The sequence below is a fragment of the Oncorhynchus nerka genome, linkage group LG6 (assembly GCF_034236695.1).
Source record: "Oncorhynchus nerka isolate Pitt River linkage group LG6, Oner_Uvic_2.0, whole genome shotgun sequence".
NCBI classification, from domain to species: domain Eukaryota; kingdom Metazoa; phylum Chordata; class Actinopteri; order Salmoniformes; family Salmonidae; genus Oncorhynchus; species Oncorhynchus nerka.
Window position 1 is genome coordinate 75,706,391 of NC_088401.1, and position 21,228 is coordinate 75,727,618.

The 21,228-nt window shown below is 45.2% G+C and overlaps 1 protein-coding gene across 5 annotated transcripts in view; it reads right to left on the reverse strand.

Annotated features, from left to right (window-relative positions):
• LOC115130965 (RUN and FYVE domain-containing protein 1) overlaps positions 1 to 21,228 on the reverse strand; it is a 22,199-nt gene continuing 971 nt past the window's right edge. For 2 of the 5 annotated variants that reach the window (XM_029662568.2, XM_029662570.2), the window contains exons 2-15: positions 17,691 to 17,861; positions 17,252 to 17,471; positions 16,924 to 17,109; positions 16,646 to 16,781; positions 5,495 to 5,596; positions 5,266 to 5,382; positions 4,960 to 5,127; positions 4,739 to 4,836; positions 4,297 to 4,416; positions 4,103 to 4,232; positions 3,916 to 4,010; positions 2,192 to 2,240; positions 1,886 to 1,963; positions 1 to 999 (exon numbers count right to left, since the gene is read on the reverse strand). In XM_029662568.2, the coding sequence (XP_029518428.1) occupies positions 853 to 999; positions 1,886 to 1,963; positions 2,192 to 2,240; positions 3,916 to 4,010; positions 4,103 to 4,232; positions 4,297 to 4,416; positions 4,739 to 4,836; positions 4,960 to 5,127; positions 5,266 to 5,382; positions 5,495 to 5,596; positions 16,646 to 16,781; positions 16,924 to 17,109; positions 17,252 to 17,471; positions 17,691 to 17,861 (1,817 nt within the window). In that variant the 3' untranslated portion in view covers positions 1 to 852. Of the gene's footprint in view, positions 1,000 to 1,444; positions 1,569 to 1,885; positions 1,964 to 2,191; positions 2,241 to 3,915; positions 4,011 to 4,102; positions 4,233 to 4,296; positions 4,417 to 4,738; positions 4,837 to 4,959; positions 5,128 to 5,265; positions 5,383 to 5,494; positions 5,597 to 16,645; positions 16,782 to 16,923; positions 17,110 to 17,251; positions 17,472 to 17,690; positions 17,865 to 21,228 lie in introns of all 5 variants that reach the window. The other 3 variants (XM_029662567.2, XM_029662569.2, XM_065019869.1) reach the window with 2 other exon arrangements.

Consider the following 21,228-nt stretch of genomic DNA (forward strand, 5'->3'; position numbering starts at 1 on the left):
CTCATTCAGATACGTTTTTATTAAATATCTTGATAGAAAACGTTGCTCAATGACTGGCCCGAAAATGGCTGTTAGTATGCATAAAACTCATTATATACATTCTGAAATAACATCAAGATACTAAGAACATTCCTTTGTGTCACGAAGTGAAACTTTCTAATGATTCTATCTATATAAATCAGCTCTAAGACCTTTTCAAAGCTAAATGAAAAACTTCTGCTCTAAATTACTATAATAAAGTCAATCAACGTTGCTTTTCTTGAACTGACCTTCAATAATAACATTGAATTGAAATAGTTCATCTAACATTTCCCCACAATTGAGTGATTGTTGCATAGTCGGGTCATTCATATTACAACAAACACTGATGTTCCAATACCCTTCAACGACAACATTTTAAATGTGGCATCTTAGAGTATAACTGGGAATGGAGTTTGTTCGTAACAATGAACAATTAGCCCCGCTGACTCACTATTGTTTATTGATCTTATTTAGTGGAATCCCTCCAGATGAGTTTAAAAGAGAGAAGGCAGTATTAGCCCAAGAGGAGGGTAGAACCCTCTACAGTTCAAAAGTCAACCGTGTCCAAAGATCCTGAATTTCAGGTAAGTGGTGAAACAACTTTATAGCTCACACCAAATCTCCTGCTCAAATTGGATTAAAATGTGTTCTCAATGACCAAGAGTACTGTGGGCTTTGAGCACAGCCTAGAGAGAAGAAAGATTGAGTGTCTGCTTGTGTGTCAAGAGGAGTGTGTGTATGAGGGTCTGCTTGTGTGTGTGTCAAGGAGTGTGTATGAGGGTCTACTTGTGTGTGTCAAGGAGTGTGTGTATGAGGGTCTACTTGTGTGTGTCAAGAGGAGGTAGAAGAGGTGCTCCTCTGCAGCAGTAGGGAGTGGCAGATGTCACAGACCCGTACAGGTCGAGGGTAGGAGGGCAGGGCCAACTCATTACTAGAACAACTGTTACAGTAGATATCTCCACAGTTCCTACAGTGGTGCTGCAGAGGGGGAGAGAAAACACAAAATGTCCAAGTATAACTATTTGTAACACTTGTGGCAAATGAGAGCGTTTCAAACAAAGGCATTTATACACTGAACAAAATTTTAAAAAACGCAACATGTAAAGTGTTGGTTTCATGAGGTGAAAACAACATCCCAGAAATGTTCCAAACACACTAAAAGCTTACACTTAAATTTAGTGCACAAATGTGTTTACATCCCTGTTAGTGAGCATTTCTCTTTTGCCAAGATAATCCATCCACCTGACAGGAGTGGCAAATCAAGAAGCATGATCATTACACAGGTGCACCTTGTACTGGGGACAACAAAAGGCCACAAAAATGTGCGGTTTGTCTAAAGTTAAGGGCACGTGCAATTAGTATGCTTGACTGCAGTAATGTCCACCCGAGCTGTTGGCAGAATTTTCAATGTTAATTTCTCTACCTTAAGCAGCCACTAATGTCATTTTAGGGAATTTGGCAGTACGTCCAACCGGCCTCACAACCGCAGACCACATGTAACCACGCCAGCCCAGGACCTCCACATCCGGCTTCACCTGTGGGATTGTCTGAGACCAGACACCCGGACAGCTGATGAAACTGAGGAGTATTGCTGTCTGAAATAAAGTCCTTTTGTGGGGAATAACTTATTCTGATTGAGTGGGCCTATTCCCTCCAGGTTCCACCCGTGGCTACACCCCTACCCAGTCATGTGAACTCCATAGATTAGGGCCTCATTTATTCATTTCAATTGACTGATTTCCTTATATGAACTAACTGTAACTCCGTAAAATTGTTGTCATGCGTTTATTTTTGTTCAGTACAAATCTTTCTTTACATCTGCCACAGACCATAGTCCACAACTGATGGATGGACAGAGCTTTACCTTTCTGCGAGCGATAGAGAACTCCTTCTGACAGTGTTTACACTGTGTAGCCTCATCGTCTTTCAGCCAGGCTTGGCCCTGATGGACACGGACAGAAAACAATGCTCAATCACAAATGATTACAGAAATTAGTGAGCGTGTATCTGTCGTGTATGTGGGGGTCATAGACTTCTCCTTGTACCTGAAGGACCCTATGACCAGCGGTGAGTTTCTATGTCTCGTCTGTTCTTCACTAGTAAACTCCATAGAGACTTGATATAACGGTGGGCTAGGGGAAGTGTTAATGTAGGACAGGGAACCCCTTACCTTCAGGGCTTTGTTGACCTCTTTGAAATCCTCCATCTTCAGTTTAGACCTATGAGAGAGTCACACAAAGATAAAACAGATGGAACAAAGGAAGTAAATGAAGAGGGATGTTAAGAGGATTAGGAGTGGGCCTAGTTCAGTACGCACTGGCTGAGCTGTAGGCCCATCTCCTGTAAGAGAGTACGGTATTCACTGGCTGAGGTGTAGGCCCATCTCCTGTAAGGCCGTCTAGTACAGTACTCACTGGCTGAGCTGTAGGCCCATCTCCTGTAAGGCCGTCTAGTACAGTACTCACTGGCTGAGCTGTAGGCCCATCTCCTGTAAGAGAGTACGGTATTCACTGGCTGAGGTGTAGGCCCATCTCCTGTAAGGCCGTACAGTACTCACTGGCTGAGCTGTAGGCCCATCTCCTGTAAGGCCGTCTAGTACAGTACTCACTGGCTGAGGTGTAGGCCCATCTCCTGTAAGGCCGTCTAGTACAGTACTCACTGGCTGAGGTATAGGCCCATCTCCTGTAAGGCCGTCTAGTACAGTACTCACTGGCTGAGGTATAGGCCCATCTTCTGTAAGAGAGTACGGTATTCACTGGCTGAGCTCTCCTGTAGGCCCATCTCCTGGCTAAGGCCCATCTCCTGTAAGGCCTAGTACAGTACTCACTGGCTGAGGTCTCCTGTAAGGCCGTCTAGTACAGTACTCACTGGCTGAGGTATAGGCCCATCTCCTGTAAGGCCGTCTAGTACAGTACTCACTGGCTGAGGTATAGGCCCATCTTCTGTAAGAGAGTACGGTATTCACTGGCTGAGCTGTAGGCCCATCTCCTGTAAGGCCGTCTCACTGTAGGTTTAGCCCATCTCCTGTAAGGCTCACTGGCTGAGCTGTAGGCCCATCTCCTGTAAGGCCGTCTAGTACAGTACTGACTGGCTGAGGTTTAGGCCAATCTCCTGTAAGGCCGTCTAGTACAGTACTCACTGGCTGAGGTATAGGCCCATCTTCTGTAAGAGAGTACGGTATTCACTGGCTGAGGTGTAGGCCAATCTCCTGTAAGGCCGTCTAGTACAGTACTCACTGGCTGAGCTGTAGGCCCATCTCCTGTAAGGCCGTCTAGTACAGTACTCACTGGCTGAGGTATAGGCCCATCTTCTGTAAAACTGTCTAGTACAGTACTCACTTGCTGAGGTTTAAGCCCATTTCTTGTAAGGCCGCCTAGTACGGTACTCACTGACTGAGGTGTAGGCCCATCTCCTGTAAGAGAGTACGGTATTCACTGGCTGAGGTGTAGGCCCCTCTCCTGTAAGGCCGTCTAGTACGGTACTCACTGGCTGAGGTGTACGCCCTATTCCTGTAAGGCCGCCTAGTACGGTATTCACTGGCTGAGGTATAGGCCCATCTCCTGTAAGGCTGTCTAGTACAGTACTCACTGGCTGAGGTGTAGGCCCATCTCCTGTAAGGCCGTCTAGTACAGTACTGACTGGCTGAGGTTTAGGCCAATCTCCTGTAAGGCTGTCTAGTACAGTACTCACTGGCTGAGGTGTAGGCCCATCTCCTGTAAGGCCATCTAGTACAGTACTGACTGGCTGAGGTTTAGGCCAATCTCCTGTAAGGCTGTCTAGTACAGTACTCACTGGCTGAGGTGTAGGCCCATCTCCTGTAAGGCCATCTAGTACAGTATTGACTGGCTGAGGTTTAGGCCAATCTCCTGTAAGGCTGTCTAGTACAGTACTCACTGGCTGAGGTGTAGGCCCATCTCCTGTAAGGCCGTCTCCTGCTCCTGACAGGTCAGCTGGAGCTGCTTCTTCTCCTGACGAACTTCCTGCAGCTCCTAGAAACCCACAGAATCTAGCTCAGAAGAAAAACGGGAGGTAGACTTCTCTTCTCTCTCTCTCTCTCTGAGTGTGTGAGAGAGACACTTACCGTGTGTAGCCCCTGTATCTGTTGTAGTTGGGTGCGTAGCTCGGTGCTGTTGTCCTGTTCTCTCTGTAGAGCTCTCTGAATGGCCTGTCTCTGCTCCTTCTCACTGCGCAGATCACTCTCCAGACCCAGCCTAGAGAGACAGGGGAGAGTGGATCACAACGTGTGTGTGTGTGTGTGTGTGTGTCCATACGTACCTCAGTGTGTCCAGGTCAGACAGTTGTTTCTGTAGGGAGTCCACTCTGCCCTCCAACTCGGTCCTCATGTCTCTCTCTGTCTGGTCACTCTGTCTTCGATCACGCTCAGAGTTCTGCAGTCTGAAAATACAATTAGTTTTCAATCATGTTAAAACACAGAAAACATTACGGACACCACTCTGCACCACACACACACACACAGTCTTGTACAACTGACCTTGTGTGGGGACACAATTCAGTCCCATTCAAAATCTTATTTCCTCTAACCCTTACCCTAAAACTAACCCTAGTTCATTATCCCAAACCTAATTCTAACCTTTACACTAAACCCCCTAAAAGTAGCATTTGACATTGTGGGGACTAACAAAATGTCCCCAGTTGGTCAAATGTAGTATGTTTACTATTGTTGTGGGGACTTCTGGTTAAACACGTCCACACAAACCTCTGCTCCATCTCTTTAATGGTGGTCTCCATCTGGTTCATCTTCTCCTCCAGTTGTCCCTCTTCCTCCTCCTTCCTCTGGGCCTCACGCTCACAGTCCTACACACACACACACACACTCTCTCTCTGTCAAGAGGTGTTGCTGCGTAAGTGAGAGTGTGTGTGTCATGTTTGCGTGAGCTTGTGTGTGTGTGTGTATGTATTTCTGTCCGTGTGTGTTACCTGTGTCTTATGGAACATCTGCAGGTTGAGGGTTTTGACCTGGTCTAGTTGTTGTCGGAGGGCTTGCAGTGTGTCCTGTTTCTCATGTGTGTCTTTCTCCAGCAGCCTCATGGCCATCTCCATCTCCTGCTTTAGTCCTACCTGCAGCTTCAGCTCCCTCTCCAACTCCTACACACAGGAATAAAAGGTACAGGAACACACACACCTATTGTAGAGGCAGTATAACACATGCTAGTTAGCTAGGATCTCAAAGAAATGTAGAGATAGTTGTTTATCTTGCTGTTTCTCACTCACACACACACACACCTGTCTGATGCGTTTCTCCTCCTGGTACTGTTTCCACACCACACTGTACATCTCATCCAGGCCCTGTCGTGTCTGTCTGTATGTCTCCAGCTCTACTGCACTGTCCTCCATGGTCGCCTAGGAAGTCACACAGGACGTGAAATGCCATATCTTCATATTGTCTGACTTAGATGACTGTCGTACAGACTGAAAACGGTTGTAGATGCATAGGAAGTGAGAGTGTCCCGACCTCCTCTTTCTTCTGACTGCTCTGGACGATGGTCTCATTCTCATGTCTCAGGGTTTCCTGTTCCTCCCGTAAAGAGTTGATCCTGTCTGTCGCTGCCGTCAGCTGTAGGGTTATAACACATCCATAAGCACTATGTAGGGTTATAACACATCCATAAGAACTATGTAGGGATATAACACCCCCATAAGCACTAGGGTTAGAACACATCCATAAGCACTATGTAGGGTTATAACACCCCAAAAAGCACTAGGGTTAGAACACATCCATAAGCACTATGTAGGGTTATAACACCCCCATAAGCACTAGGGTTAGAACACATCCATAAGCACTATGTAGGGTTATAACACCCCCATAAGCACTAGGGTTAGAACACATCCATAAGCACTATGTAGGGTTATAACACCCCCATAAGCACTAGGGTTAGAACACATCCATAAGCACTATGTAGGGTTATAACACCCCCATAAGCACTAGGGTTAGAACACATCCATAAGCACTATGTAGGGTTATAACACCCCCATAAGCACTAGGGTTAGAACACACCCATAAGCACTTTTTCCCCCTTGTGATTAATCTCATTGTCTGAAAGTGTTAAAATACACAGAAAACATCTAAACAGATCATCTATACAGCTAAAATCTACAATGCCATGTAAAAACAAGTTGACATTGAGGTTAAAGTGTGCTTTTCTCAATTGACCTAATTTTGCTAACTTACACAAAATGAAGACGTCAATATTCTTGTAAAGTTTAGCAATTAACTTTAATCATCTTTAAAAAAAAAAAAATTATTGACAGCCCTAGACAATAGGGTTATAACTAGGTATGTGAATCTTTCCATGTATCTACATACATGGGCTCAGATACGTTTTAGTTGGAAATGAGTTGGTGCGATTCCTTTTGATTAGAGTCAATGCGATCCGATGCACTAACATTTGTTGCCAAAACACATTACTTTTCCATAAAAAATGTAATCTGCTGCTTAAGGATCTCATGAGCTAGGCCCCTGAGCTGGATCTGCCTGAGCGGAGTTGTGTGGGTGCTAGTAAGTGATGGATACTGACCAAAAACAAAAGCAACATGTAAAGTGTTGGTCCCATGTTTCACGAGTTAAAATTCAACATACCAGAAATATTCCATATGCACAAAGGTTATTTATCAAATTTTGTGCACAAATGTGTTTACATCCCTGTTAGTGATAATTTCCAAGATAATCCATCCACAGGACAGGTGTGGCATATCAAAAAGCTGATTAAAACAGTATGATCGTTACAGAGGTGCACCTTATGCTGGGGGTAATAAAAGGCCACTCTAGAATGTGCAGTTGTCACACAACACAATGCCACAGATGTCTCAAGTTTTGAGGGAGAGTGCAATTGGCATGTTCACTGCAGGAATGTCCACCAGAGCTGTTGGCAGATAATTCAACGTTCATTTCTCTACAATATGTCATATTAGAGAACTTGACAGTACATCCAACCGGCCTCACAACTGCAGACCACGTGTAACCACGCCAGCCCATGAACTCCACATCTGCTTTCTTAACCTGCGTGATCGAGTCCAGCCACCCGGCTCAGCTGATGAAACTGTGGGTTTGTACAACAGAAGAATTTCTACACACACTGTCAGAAACCGTCTCAAGGAAGCTCATCTGCATGCTCGTCGTCCTCACCAGGGTCTTGACCTGACTGCAGTTCGGCGTCATAACCAACTTCAGTGTGCAGATGCTCACCTTCCATGGCCACTGGCACACTGGAGAAGAGAAGTGTGCTTTTCACGGATGAATCCCAGTTTCAACTGTTCCGGGTAGATGGCAGACAGCATGTATGGCGTGTGGGCAAGTGGTGTGCTGATGTCAATGTTGTAAACTGAGTGCCCCATGGTGGCGGTGGGGTTAGGGTATGGGCAGGCATAAACTACGGACAACAAACACAATTGCATTTTATCAATGGCAATTTGAATGCACAGGGGTACCGTGACGGGATTCTGAGGCCCATCGTCGTGCCATTCATCCGCCACCATCACGTTTCAGCATGATAATGCACAGCCCCATGTTGCAATAATCTGGACACAATTCCTGGAAGCTAAAAATGTCCCCGTTCTTCCATGGCCTGCACACTCACCAGACATGTCCCCGTTCTTCCATGGCCTGCACACTCACCAGACATGTCCCCGTTCTTCCATGGCCTGCACACTCACCAGACATGTCCCCGTTCTTCCATGGCCTGCACACTCACCAGACATGTCCCCGTTCTTCCATGGCCTGCACACTCACCAGACATGTCCCCGTTCTTCGATGGCCTGCACACTCACCAGACATGTCCCCGTTCTTCGATGGCCTGCACACTCACCAGACATGTCCCCGTTCTTCGATGGCCTGCACACTCACCAGACATGTCCCCGTTCTTCGATGGCCTGCACACTCACCAGACATGTCCCCGTTCTTCCATGGCCTGCACACTCACCAGACATGTCCCCGTTCTTCCATGGCCTGCACACTCACCAGACATGTCCCCGTTCTTCCATGGCCTGCACACTCACCAGACATGTCCCCGTTCTTCCATGGCCTGCACACTCACCAGACATGTCCCCGTTCTTCCATGGCCTGCACACTCACCAGACATGTCCCCGTTCTTCCATGGCCTGCACACTCACCAGACATGTCCCCGTTCTTCCATGGCCTGCACACTCACCAGACATGTCCCCGTCTTTGGATTGACGTGAACGACAGCGTGTTCCAGTTCCGGCCAATATCCAGAAACTTTCCACGGCCATTGAAGAGGAGTGGGACAACTTTCCACAGCCATTGAAGAGGAGTGGGACAACTTTCCACGGCCATTGAAGAGGAGTGGGACAACTTTCCACAGCCATTGAAGAGGAGTGGGACAACTTTCCACAGCCATTGAAGAGGAGTGGGACAACTTTCCACAGCCATTGAAGAGGAGTGGGACAACTTTCCACGGCCATTGAAGAGGAGTGGGACAACTTTCCACGGCCATTGAAGAGGAGTGGGACAACTTTCCACGGCCATTGAAGAGGAGTGGGACAACTTTCCACAGCCATTGAAGAGGAGTGGGACAACTTTCCACGGCCATTGAAGAGGAGTGGGACAACTTTCCACAGGCCACATTCAGCCTGATCAACTCTATGTGAAGGAGTTGTGTCGTGCTCCATGAAGCAAATTGTGTGTGGGGGGGAGGGGGGGTAGAAGCTGTCAATGTAAATAGTTTGGGTAGCCATTTGATTAACTGTGTTCAGTAGTCTTATGGCTGGGGGGGTAGAAGCTGTTAAGAAGCCTCTTGGACCAACAAGGCTGTCATCGTTGTCGGTGATCAGGCATACTACTGTTGTGTTGTCAGCAAACTTAATGAGGGTGTTGGAATCATGCTTGGCCACACAATCGAGGAGGAACAGGGAACACAGGAGGGGACTAAACACTGGGGCCCCTCAGGGGTGCGTGCTAACAGTGAGTGTGGCAGATGTGTTGTTGCCACCCTTACCACCTGGGGACGGCCCGTCAGGAAGTCCAGGATCCAGTTGTGTTTAGTCCCAGGGTCCTTAGCTTAGTGATGAGCTTTGTGGGCACTATGGTGTTGAACGCTGAGCTGTAGTCAATGAACCGCATTTTCACAAGGTGTTCCTTTTGTCCAGGTGGGAAAGGGCAGTGTGGATTGACATTGCGTCATCTGTGGCCAGCCTTTCAAAGCACTTCATGGCTACCGACGTGAGTCCTTTAGGCAGGTTACCTTCGCTTTCTTTGACACAGGGTCTATGGTGGTCTGATTGAAACATGTAGGTATTATATATTCGGTCAGGGAGAGGTTGAACATGTCAGTGAAGACATTAAAAAAAAGATGTACTAACCCCTCCACCACCCCCACCCTCTTCGGAGTGAAGACATTTGCCAGATGTTCCGCGCATGCTCGGAGTACACTTCCTGTTAATCCGTCTCGCTCCGCTGAATGTTGACCTGTTTAAAGGTCTTGTTCACATCGGCTACGGAGAACGTGATCATACAGTCGTCCGGAATAGCTGGTGCTCTCATGCATGCTTCAGTGTTGCTTGCCTCGAAGTGAGCATAAAAGGCATTTAGCTCATTTGGTAGGCTCGCGTCACTGGGAAGCTCGCGACTGGGTTTCCCTTTGTAGTCCGTAATAGTTTGCAAGCCCTGCCACATCCAACGAGCGTCAAAGCCGGCCGGTGTAGTATGATTCAATCTTAGTCTTGTATTGACGCTTTGCCTCATCTGAGGGTATAGCAGGATTTCTTATAAGTGTCCGGATTAGTGCCCAGCTCCTTGAAAGCGGCAGCTCTAGCCTTTAGCTCGGTGCAGATGTTGCTTGTAATCCATGGCTTCTGTTTGGGATATGTATGTACAGTCACTGCGGGGACAACGTCATCAATGCACTTTTTAATGAAGCCAGTGACTGAGGTGGTGTACTCCTCAATGCCATTGGACAACTCGGAGTGAGCTTCTCTTCTCCCGCTTCGACCATGCAGTGCGGGTAGCAAAAGGGATTGCTGTCCTAGTTATTAAACTGATTGTTTAAAGCAAAACTACCAAAACTATTGCTGATAATAATCCAAAATATAATGTAAGCCCCGATCAGCATGCAGGCTATGGCCAGATGAGAGTAAGGTCTCCAGTAGTATTTTAAGGTAATTTCCTTGAGCACCAACACGTGAAGCTCATAGGAACATTAAAACAAAATTGGGTGTCAAATGAAAGGTAAGAGTCTATATTTTAGAGTAATTAAGGCAAAGAATTCAAATACATACAGTTGAAGTCGGAAGTTTACATACACTTAGGTGGAATCATTAAAACTTGTTTTTCAACCACTCCACAAATGTCTTGTTAACAAACTATAGTTTTGGCAGGTCTGTTAGGACATCTACTTTGTGCACGACACAAGTCATTTTCCCACCAGTTGTTTACAGACAGATTATTTCACTTATAATAATTCAATGTATCACAATTCCAGTGGGTCAAACGTTTACATGCACTAAGTTGACTGTGCCTTTAAACAGCTTGGAAAATTCCAGAAAATGATGTCATGGCTTTAGAAGCTTCTGCTAGGCTAATTTACATTATTTTAGTCAATTGGAGGTGTACCTGGGGATGTATTTCAAGGCCTCCCTTCAAACTCAGTGCCTCTTTGCTTGACATCATGGGAAAATCAAAAGAAATCAACAAAGACCTCAGAAAAAAATTGTAGACCTCCACAAGTCTGGTTCAACCTTGGGAGCAATTTCCAAACGCCTGAAGGTACCACGTTCATCTGTACAAACAATAGTACGCAAGTATAAACACCATGGGACAACGCAGCAGTCATACTGCACAGGAAGGAGACACGTTGACTCCTATAGATGAATGTGCTTTGGTTCGAAAAGTGCAAATCAATCCCAGAACAGCAGCAAAGGACATTGTGAAGATGCTGGAGGAAACGGGTACAAAAGTATCTATATCCACAGTAAAACGAGTCCCATCGACATAACCTGAAAGGCCGCTCAGCAAGTAAGAAGCCACTGCTCCAAAACTGCCATAAAAAATACAGACTATGGTTTGCTACTGCACATGGGGACAACGTACTTTTGGAGAAATGTCCTCTGGTCTGATGAAACAAAATTAGAACTGTTTGACCATAATGACCATCGTTATGTTTGGAGGAAAAAGGGGGAGACTTGTTTTACACTGCCCTGGTGTGGAGGACCGTCTGTTTTACACTGCCCTGGTGTGGAGGACATTCTGTTTTACACTGTCCTGGTGTGGAGGACATTCTGTTTTACATTGCCCTGGTGTGTAGGACATTCTGTTTTACATTGCCCTGGTGTGTAGGACCGTCTGTTTTACACTGTCCTGGTGTGGAGGACATTCTGTTTTACACTGTCCTGGTGTGGAGGACATTCTGTTTTACACTGCCCTGGTGTGTAGGACATTCTGTTTTACATTGCCCTGGTGTGGAGGACCGTCTGTTTTACATTGCCCTGGTGTGGAGGACCTTGTGTTTTACACTGCCCTGGTGTGGAGGACCTTGTGTTTTACACTGCCCTGGTGTGGAGGACCTTGTGTTTTACACTGCCCTGGTGTGGAGGACCTTGTGTTTTACACTGCCCTGGTGTGGAGGACCTTGTGTTTTACACTGCCCTGGTGTGGAGGACCTTGTGTTTTACACTGCCCTGGTGTGGAGGACCTTGTGTTTTACACTGCCCTGGTGTGGAGGACCTTGTGTTTTACACTGCCCTGGTGTGGAGGACCTTGTGTTTTACACTGCCCTGGTGTGGAGGACCTTGTGTTTTACACTGCCCTGGTGTGGAGGACCTTGTGTTTTACACTGCCCTGGTGTGGAGGACCGTCTGTTTTACACTGCCCTGGTGTGGAGGACCGTCTGTTTTACACTGCCCTGGTGTGGAGGACCGTCTGTTTTACACTGTCCTGGTGTGGAGGACCGTCTGTTTTACACTGCCCTGGTGTGGAGGACCTTGTGTTTTACACTGCCCTGGTGTGGAGGACATTCTGTTTTACACTGCCCTGGTGTGGAGGATCGTCTGTTTTACATTGCCCTGGTGTGGAGGATCGTCTGTTTTACACTGCCCTGGTGTGGAGGATCGTCTGTTTTACACTGCCCTGGTGTGGAGGACCGTCTGTTTTACACTGCCCTGGTGTGGAGGATCGTCTGTTTTACACTGCCCTGGTGTGGAGGATATTCTGTTTTACACTGTCCTGGTGTGGAGGACCTTGTGTTTTACACTGCCCTGGTGTGGAGGATCGTCTGTTTTACACTGCCCTGGTGTGGAGGACCTTGTGTTTTACACTGTCCTGGTGTGGAGGATCGTCTGTTTTACACTGCCCTGGTGTGGAGGACCTTCTGTTTTACACTGCCCTGGTGTGGAGGACCGTCTGTTTTACACTGCCCTGGTGTGGAGGACCGTCTGTTTTACACTGCCCTGGTGTGGAGGACCTTGTGTTTTACACTGCCCTGGTGTGGAGGATATTCTGTTTTACACTGCCCTGGTGTGGAGGATCGTCTGTTTTACATTGCCCTGGTGTGGAGGACCGTCTGTTTTACACTGCCCTGGTGTGGAGGACCGTCTGTTTTACACTGCCCTGGTGTGGAGGACCGTCTGTTTTACACTGCCCTGGTGTGGAGGACCTTGTGTTTTACACTGCCCTGGTGTGGAGGACCTGTTTTACACTGCCCTGGTGTGGAGGACCTGTTTTACACTGCCCTGGTGTGGAGGACCTGTTTTACACTGCCCTGTCTTGTGTAGTGCACTGGAACAGTGAGATAGTGGTCCTGACAGAGGCTGGTCCACCTGTCTGATGTGATGGCCAGCTTTGGCACGTCCTTCAGCTCAGTCATCACATTGGCCTTTTCTACACCACACCAGATAGGAATGAATGTGTCACTGCGGTAACTCCTGGAGGGAGGGGTAAATGTGGGGTTGAGTGCCTTGCTCATCTCCCTACATTAAAAAAAAAAGATGTTTGTGTTGAATTATCATTATTGAATTATTGTGTTGTGTATTGTATTGTGGAGTGATGGGACTAACATACAACCCTTTTATACTACTGTATCCTAAAAATGAATACAACTCAATATACAGTGGGGCAAAAAAGTATTTAGTCAGCCACCAATTGTGCAAGTTCTCCCACTTAAAAAGATGAGGCCTGTAATTTTCATCATAGGTACACTTCAACTATGACAGACAAAATGAGGAAAACATATCCAGAAAATCACATTGTAGGATTTTTAATGAATTTATTTGCAGATGGTGGAAAATAAGTATTTGGTCACCTACAAACAAGCACGATTTCTGGCTCTCACAGACCTGTAACTTCTTCTTTAAGAGGCTCCTCTGTCCTCCACTCATTACCTGTATTAATGGCACCTGTTTGAACTTGTTATCAGTATAAAAGACACCTGTCCACAACCTCAAACAGTCACACTCCAAACTCCACTATGGCCAAGACCAAAGAGCTGTCAAAGAACACCAGAAACAAAATTGTAGACCTGCACCAGGCTGGGAAGACTGAATCTGCAATAGGTAAGCAGCTTGGTTTGAAGAAATCAACTGTGGGAGCAATTATTAGGAAATGGAAGACATACAAGACCACTGATAATCTCCCTCGATTTGGGGCTCCACGCAAGATCTCACCCTGTGGGGTCAAAATGATCACAAGAACGGTGAGCAAAAATCCCAGAACCACACGGGGGGACCTAGTGAATGACCTGCAGAGAGTTGGGACCAAAGTAACAAAGCCTACCGTCAGTAACACACTACGCCGCCAGGGACTCAAATCCTGCAGTGCCAGACGTGTCCCCCGGCTTAAGCCAGTACATGTCCAGGCCCGTCTGAAGTTTGCTAGAGAGCATTTGGATGATCCAGAAGAAGATTGGGAGAATGTCATATGGTCAGATGAAACCAAAATATAACTTTTTGGTAAAAACTCAACTCGTTGTGTTTGGAGGACAAAGATTGCATACCTACTGTGAAGCATGGTGGTGGAAACATGCTTTGGGGCTGTTTTTCTGCAAAGGGACCAGGACAACTGATCCGTGTAAAGGAAAGAATGAATGGGGCCATGTATCGTGAGATTTTGAGTGAAAACCTCCTTCCATCAGCAAGGGCATTGAAGATGAAACGTGGCTGGGTCTTTCAGCATGACAATGATCCCAAACACACCGCCCGGGCAACGAAGGAGTTGCTTCGTAAGAAGCATTTCAAGGTCCTGGAGTGGCATTGCCAGTCTCCAGATCTCAACCCCATAGAAAATCTTTGGAGGGAGTTGAAAGTCTGTGTTGCCCAGCAACAGCCCCAAAACATCACTGCTCTAGAGGAGATCTGCATGGAGGAATGGGCCAAAATACCAGCAACAGTGTGTGAAAACCTAGTGAAGACTTACAGAAAACATTTGACCTCTGTCATTGTCAACAAAGGGTATATAACAAAGTATTGAGATAACTTTTGTTATTGACCAAATACTTATTTTCCCACCATATTTGCAAATAAATTCATTAAAAATCCTACAATGTTATTTTCTGGATTTTTTTTTCTCATTTTGTCTGTCATAGTTGAAGTGTACCTATGATGAAAATTACAGGCCTCATCTTTTTAAGTGGGAGAACTTGTACAATTGGTGGCTGACTAAATACTTTTTTTGCCCCACTGTATACTGACAGAGTGTTACCTAAAGCCCTTGGACTCCACTGTTGCAAAGGGGTGTAGGCCTTTCACTATGAACTTGAGCATGGCTAGGTGTCACTCATTCACCCTCTCCTTAGTCATCCTCCCACTAGCTGCTAGCGTGAAGGGGCTTTGGACTGGTCTTTGGCTTGGACCTGCGGCATTAGAGGGAGGAGTGGGTTGGTTCATTGTAGCTGCAACTTTAACAAAAAAGTTACAAGATCTTTAAATGGGTGATTGAATTTCTGAACGCACCCATAGCTAAACAATCAGCTGGCTAATGGTTCCTTTTGATCAGGAACCCATGTTCTCATAATCTAGTTAACTCTGTGTGTGGGGATCTAGGCTGCTAGCATACATAGCTAAACAATCAGCTGGCTAATGGTTCCTTTTGATCAGGAACCCATGTTCTCATAATCTAGTTAACTCTGTGTGTGGGATCTAGGCTGCTAGCATATATTTATTTAACTAGGAAAGTCAGTTGAACAAATTCTTATTTACAATGGCGGCCTACCAAAAGGCCTCCTGCGGGGACGGGGGCTGGGATTAAAAAATAAATATAATATAGGACAACACACACATCACAACAAGAAAGACAACATACCTAACGTAGATCGGGCAACGAGTGATGAACTACGAGCTAGGCAGTCAAACTGCATTTCTCTGCCTGTACATTATGCACTTACCATACATGTTTGGACAGATTTCTCGTGTTTCCGCCCTTACAAGAAAATGTCTTGTGGCAACGAGCATTGTCAGCATCGCCTCTGGTGTAACAAACACTTTTAAACATTTAGTTCTCTCCGCCATCGTCACTAATTAAGAGCAGGGTCTTTCGTGTGTGTATGTGTGTGTGTTGTAGCGTCAGAGAGATCTCTCTTCTGGATAGGGAATAGAAAAAATGCATCAGATGAATGTCTTCATTTTATTGCAAATTAGAAATGGTTTATGAGAAAATGTGCAAGATAATGTTTATGTAGCAATAATATTTAGGAAATGTATTTTCTAAATTTCTCCAGTACCGAAAGCAGAACTCATAACATCGGAGCTTATCGATACTACAGTCTTTCATAATTTAGCCCCGGGGCCCGGTACCCATCCCTACTAATTAGTGACCTTAATTCATCAATCAAGGAAAAGGGAGGAGCGAAAATTCGCAGACACTCTGCCTTCTGTGGAATGAGTGACACCTGTGCCATTAATTGTTTTTGGGATAAAAACATTGAATTTGGCCTTAATGCTTTTAGCCCATAGAAACACATGGAATAATAGCTTCATACATGGATAAACATTTAACACGTCTTTAACCCCTTATTTTAGGCACTAAACTATCTCCATATACTGTATACACACACTTGCATTCATTTTTTAAACTGGTATCTGGCAAACTTCAGACTAGCCTTGTGGGGGTTGTGGGCATCCTAGAGCAAAACGTACGTGTTTGTGAGAGACTCACCTTTCCACAGAGGGGTCCTATTAGTGTGTAGCCCAAACTGTTGGGACGTTACAGACAGAAGTTGGCAGATCGGCTGTTTGTGAGAGACTCACCTTTCCACAGAGGGGTCCTATTAGTGTGTAGCCCAAACTGTTGGGACGTTACAGACAGAAGTTGGCAGATCGGCTGTTTGTGAGACCTTTCCACAGAGGGGTCCTATTAGTGTGTAGCCCAAACTGTTGGGACGTTACAGACAGAAGTTGGCAGATCGGCTGTACCTACTTCAGACGAGTACCAATACGCTTGTGGAGGTCGTAGGGCAAAACGGAGAACACCATCGTGTTCGTGAGAGTTTATTCTTTCCATAGACGGGGTAATAGTTTTATAGGCAAAACAATTTGGACGCAACGACGTGTTTGTGAGAAGAACGATTTTAGGGATGCCTTATGGTCTGCAGTGAATTGAGATGCATCCCAAATAGATATCTCTAACTTAATAAATCACTACAACACATTCAGAAGCTCCTCTGACCTCCTCAATGAGCTTGCTGTTGGTCTTCTCTATGGAGTCCATCTTGGCCTGCAGGTCAGTGACGGTGCAGCTCAGGTGTCTGTTCAGCTCCTCGATGTAGTGCTTCTGGTCCAATATGGCCGTCAACTTAGCATCACTGACAGAGAGAGAGAGGAGTGTGGTTTATGTTGATGGTTTATCTTTGTATCACTGAGAAAGAGAAGCGAGAGGAAAGGAAAATAGGACAAAACAAAGACAGGAGTGTGTTTGGTGTGAGGAAGGAAAGACACCGTACTTACTCCTTAGTGGTCTCAGTGGTCATAGGGTCCTTCAGGTACAAGGAGAAGTCTATGACCCCCACCTGGGAGTCCAGGTCCTCTCCTTTGATACAGAGGTTAGCATCAATGACGTTTAGCCCCACCAGCATCCCTCCTATCACTGTTCCCTCCTCCTCCATCATCAACGCTCCTGGGTCGTAGAACTCACTGTAGGAGGAAGGAGGCAGAGAGATTTCCTAAGATAGATATAATAACTACTGTAAACATGAAAAGATTCAAAATGCTTAGCGGTATTACATGTTTATTACACGGATTCAGTTCTAGCAACAGAGCCTTGCGCTGTACTCACCCTAGGATGTCCTTACGGTCCAGCAGGGCTTTCAGGTAGTCAGACAATTTCTTCTGCATCAGGGCCAGATGCAGCCAGGCCCGAGCCCGACCCAACCCAGTCTTTAGGCCTGGCAGGTCTCTGGCACTGGTGGTAATATCAGAAGAATCAGGACACAGCTTCTGAACCAGCTCCAGAGGACCCCAAATAGACTTATTCTGATTGATGAATGACTTCTTCACTACAGAGGGAAAGAGAAAGATAGAAGAAAGGAGAATGTTTAAGTAGTGTTCAAAGGCTGAAAACTAGTGCCACAAGAATGCTACAGCAATTGGTTGTGCAGGCTTTCACTCCAGCACTGCAGTAACAAAACTGACTGAGCTAATCAAGTCCGCAACACACCTAGTAGCGCTCCAGACTGAGGGTTGTCCGGTCACCCCTGTTCTAGAGCAAGTCTCACCTTTCAGTCCGTGTTTGAGGCACTGCTCCAGAACCACAAAGAACTGCTGCAGAGGAGGGTAGTCAGAGTCCAGGGTTCTGCCCAGACTCAGAGAAGACTGGATCAGACCCTTAATACTCAGCTTCATCATACTGAATAGGTTGGAGCGCTCCACAGCCATATGGTCCTTCACTGCTACAGACAGAGAGAGAACGAGAGAGAGAGAGAAATTGCTCAATGTAATTGAAGAATCCATAGAATCTAACCCATTCTGAGAAAATTGAAAAACTCTAAATAAGCAACACAAAGAGTTATCTTTCCAAAATGGAGATGTATGGTGTTGGGGAATAATCAGAATTAGTTGGTAACATAGGTAAGATGTTTTATATTCATCATATGTTTGTAAGTTACTTCTCATCAGAATGTTATTTTTATATAATACTGTGGCGGGGTTGCAGTATCTGTTCTATGTCAAGACTAAGTTGCTTGGGCCGGAGAGAGGGGAGAGGTCAAGCGTGTATCTCTTGGCTCCACAATGTCTGTGTGCCAGTCAATGTGTTTCTGTGATCTTGTCAAGATAGGATGGATTTGATATATGGCTGTTGATATGGAGGATTTGTTTATGGTTCTGAGTTTGAGAAAATAACATAGTTTAGGAGACAAAGCTGAACGATAAATTATGCCGATGCTGTCTGGCTATGTGTGTGTCTTTGCTATAAAGGATCTCAGTTACAATGTGTAAGGAACTCTCAGAGAATTCATTGATAGACACTGAATTGATCTGAGAGTCACAGGGTTGTGATAGAGCTCATATAATTAAAGATAACTAACTCTGACTTGTGTTGTGGTTTGCTCTCATGATTTGGTAAATAGAGGACATTTCCACGACAATGGATAAACCACTTCTCCAATCTGTTTGTTATGGAGCCAAAGAACAAACAGTAAAAAAATATACATGATCAAATATAAATCCTAGAATCAACTCTTAAAGACTACCAGAACCCACTGGATTCTCCAATTGCCTGGAATGGACTAAAAGACTAAATACAAACCCTCCAATCCAAAAAGGCCTGTGGGGTTGATGGTATCCTAAATTGAATATACAGACCACAAATTCCAATTGGCTATACTTAAACTCTAACATTATCCTCAACTATGGCATCTTCCCCGATATTTGTAACCAATGACTGATCACCCCAATCCACAAAAGTGGAGACAAATTTGACCCCAATAACTACCGTGGGATATGCGTCAACAGCAACCTTGGGAAAATCCTCTGCATTGTCATTACCAGCAGACTCGTACATTTCCTCAGTGAAAACAATTTACTGAGCAGATGTCAAATTGTCTTTTTACCAAATTACTATATGACAGACCATGTATTCACCCTGCACACCCTAATGGACAAACAAACCAAAACAAAGGCAAAGTCTTCTCATGCTTTGCTGATGTCAAAAAGCTTCTGACTCAATTTGGCATGAGGGTCTGCTATACAAATTGATGGAAAGGGGTGTTGGGGGAAAAACATACAATGTTATAAAATCCATGTACACAAACAACAAGTGTGCGGTTAAAATTGGCAAAAAACATTTTTTTTCCCCACAGGGCCGTGGGGAGAGACAGGGATGCAGCTTAAGCCCCACCCTCTTCAACATATATATCAACGAATTGGTGAGGGCACTACAGCAGTCTGCAGCACCCGGCCTCACCCTACTAGAATCTTAAATCAAATGTCTACTGTTTGCTGATGATCTGGTGCTTCTATCCCCAACCAAGGAGGACCTACAGCAGCACCTAGATCTTCTGCACAGATTCTGCCAGACCTGGGCCCTGACAGTGAATCTCACTAAGACCAAAATAATGGTGTTTTACAAAAGGTCCAGTCGCCAGGACCACAAATACAAATTCCATCTAGACACTGTTGCCCTAGAGCACACAAAAAAACTATACATACCTTGGCCTAAACATCAGCACCACAGGTAACTTCCACAAAGCTGTGAACGATCTGAGAGACAAGGCAAGAAGGGCCTTCTATGCCATCAAAAGGAACATAAAATTCAACATACCAATTAGGATCTGGCTAAAAGTACTTGAATCAGTTATAGAACCCATTGCCCTTTATGGTTGTGAGGTCTGGGGTCCGCTCACCAACCAAGACTTCACAAAATGGGACAAACACCAAATTGAGACTGCATGCAGAATTTGCCAAAAATATCCTCAGCGTACAACGTAAACCACCAAATAATGCATGCAGAGCAGAATTAGGCTGATACCCTCTAATTATCAAAATCCAGAAAAGAGCCATTAAATTCTACAACCACCTAAAAGGAAGTGATTCCCAAACCTTCCATAACAAAGCCATCACCTTGAGAGAGATGAACCTGGCAAAGAGTCCCCTAAGCAAGCTGGTCCTGGGGCTCTGTTCACAAACACACCCCACAGAGCCCCAGGATAGCAACACAATTAGACCCTAACAAATCATGAGAAAACAAAAAGATAATTACTTGACACATTGGAAAGAATTTATAAATATAAAAACAGAGCAAACTAGAATGCTGTTTGGACCTAAACAGAGTACAGAGTGGCAGAATACCTGACCACTGTGACTGACCCAACATTAAGGAAAGCTTTGACCATGTACAGACTATGTGAGCATAGCCATGCTATTGAGAAAGGCCGCCGTAGGCAGACATGGCTCTCAAGAGAAGATAGGCTGTGCTCACTGCCCACAAAATGAGGTGGAAGCTGAGCTGCACTTCCTAACCTCCTGCCAAATGTATGACCATATTAGAGACACATATTTCCCTCAGATTACACAGACCTACAAAGAATTTAAAAAACAATCTATTGGGTGAAATGCCAGTGTGCTATCACAGCAGCAAGATTTGTGACATGTTGCCACAAGAAAAAGGGCAACCAGTGAAGAACAAACACCATTGTAAATACAACCCATATTTATGTTTATTTATTTTATTATTTTGTACTTTAACTATTTGCACATCATTTTATTTATTTATTTTTTATTTCACCTTTATTTAACCAGGTAGGCAAGTTGAGAACAAGTTCTCATTTACAATTGCGACCTGGCCAAGATAAAGCAAAGCAGTTCGACAGGTACAACGACACAGAGTTACACATGGAGTAAAACAAACATACAGTCAATAATACAGTATAAACAAGTCTATATACAATGTGAGCAAATGAGGAGAGAAGGGAGGTAAAGGCAAAAAAGGCCATGGTGGCAAAGTAAATACAATATAGCAGGTAAAACACTGGAATGGTAGTTTTGCAATGGAAGAATGTGCAAAGTAGAAATAAAAATAATGGGGTGCAAAGGAGCAAAATAAATAAATAAATTAAATACAGTTGGGAAAGAGGTAGTTGTTTGGGCTAAATTATAGGTGGGCTATGTACAGGTGCAGTAATCTGTAAGATGCTCTGACAGTTGGTGCTTAAAGCTAGTGAGGGAGATAAGTGTTTCCAGTTTCAGAGATTTTTGTAGTTCGTTCCAGTCATTGGCAGCAGAGAACTGGAAGGAGAGGCGGCCAAAGAAAGAATT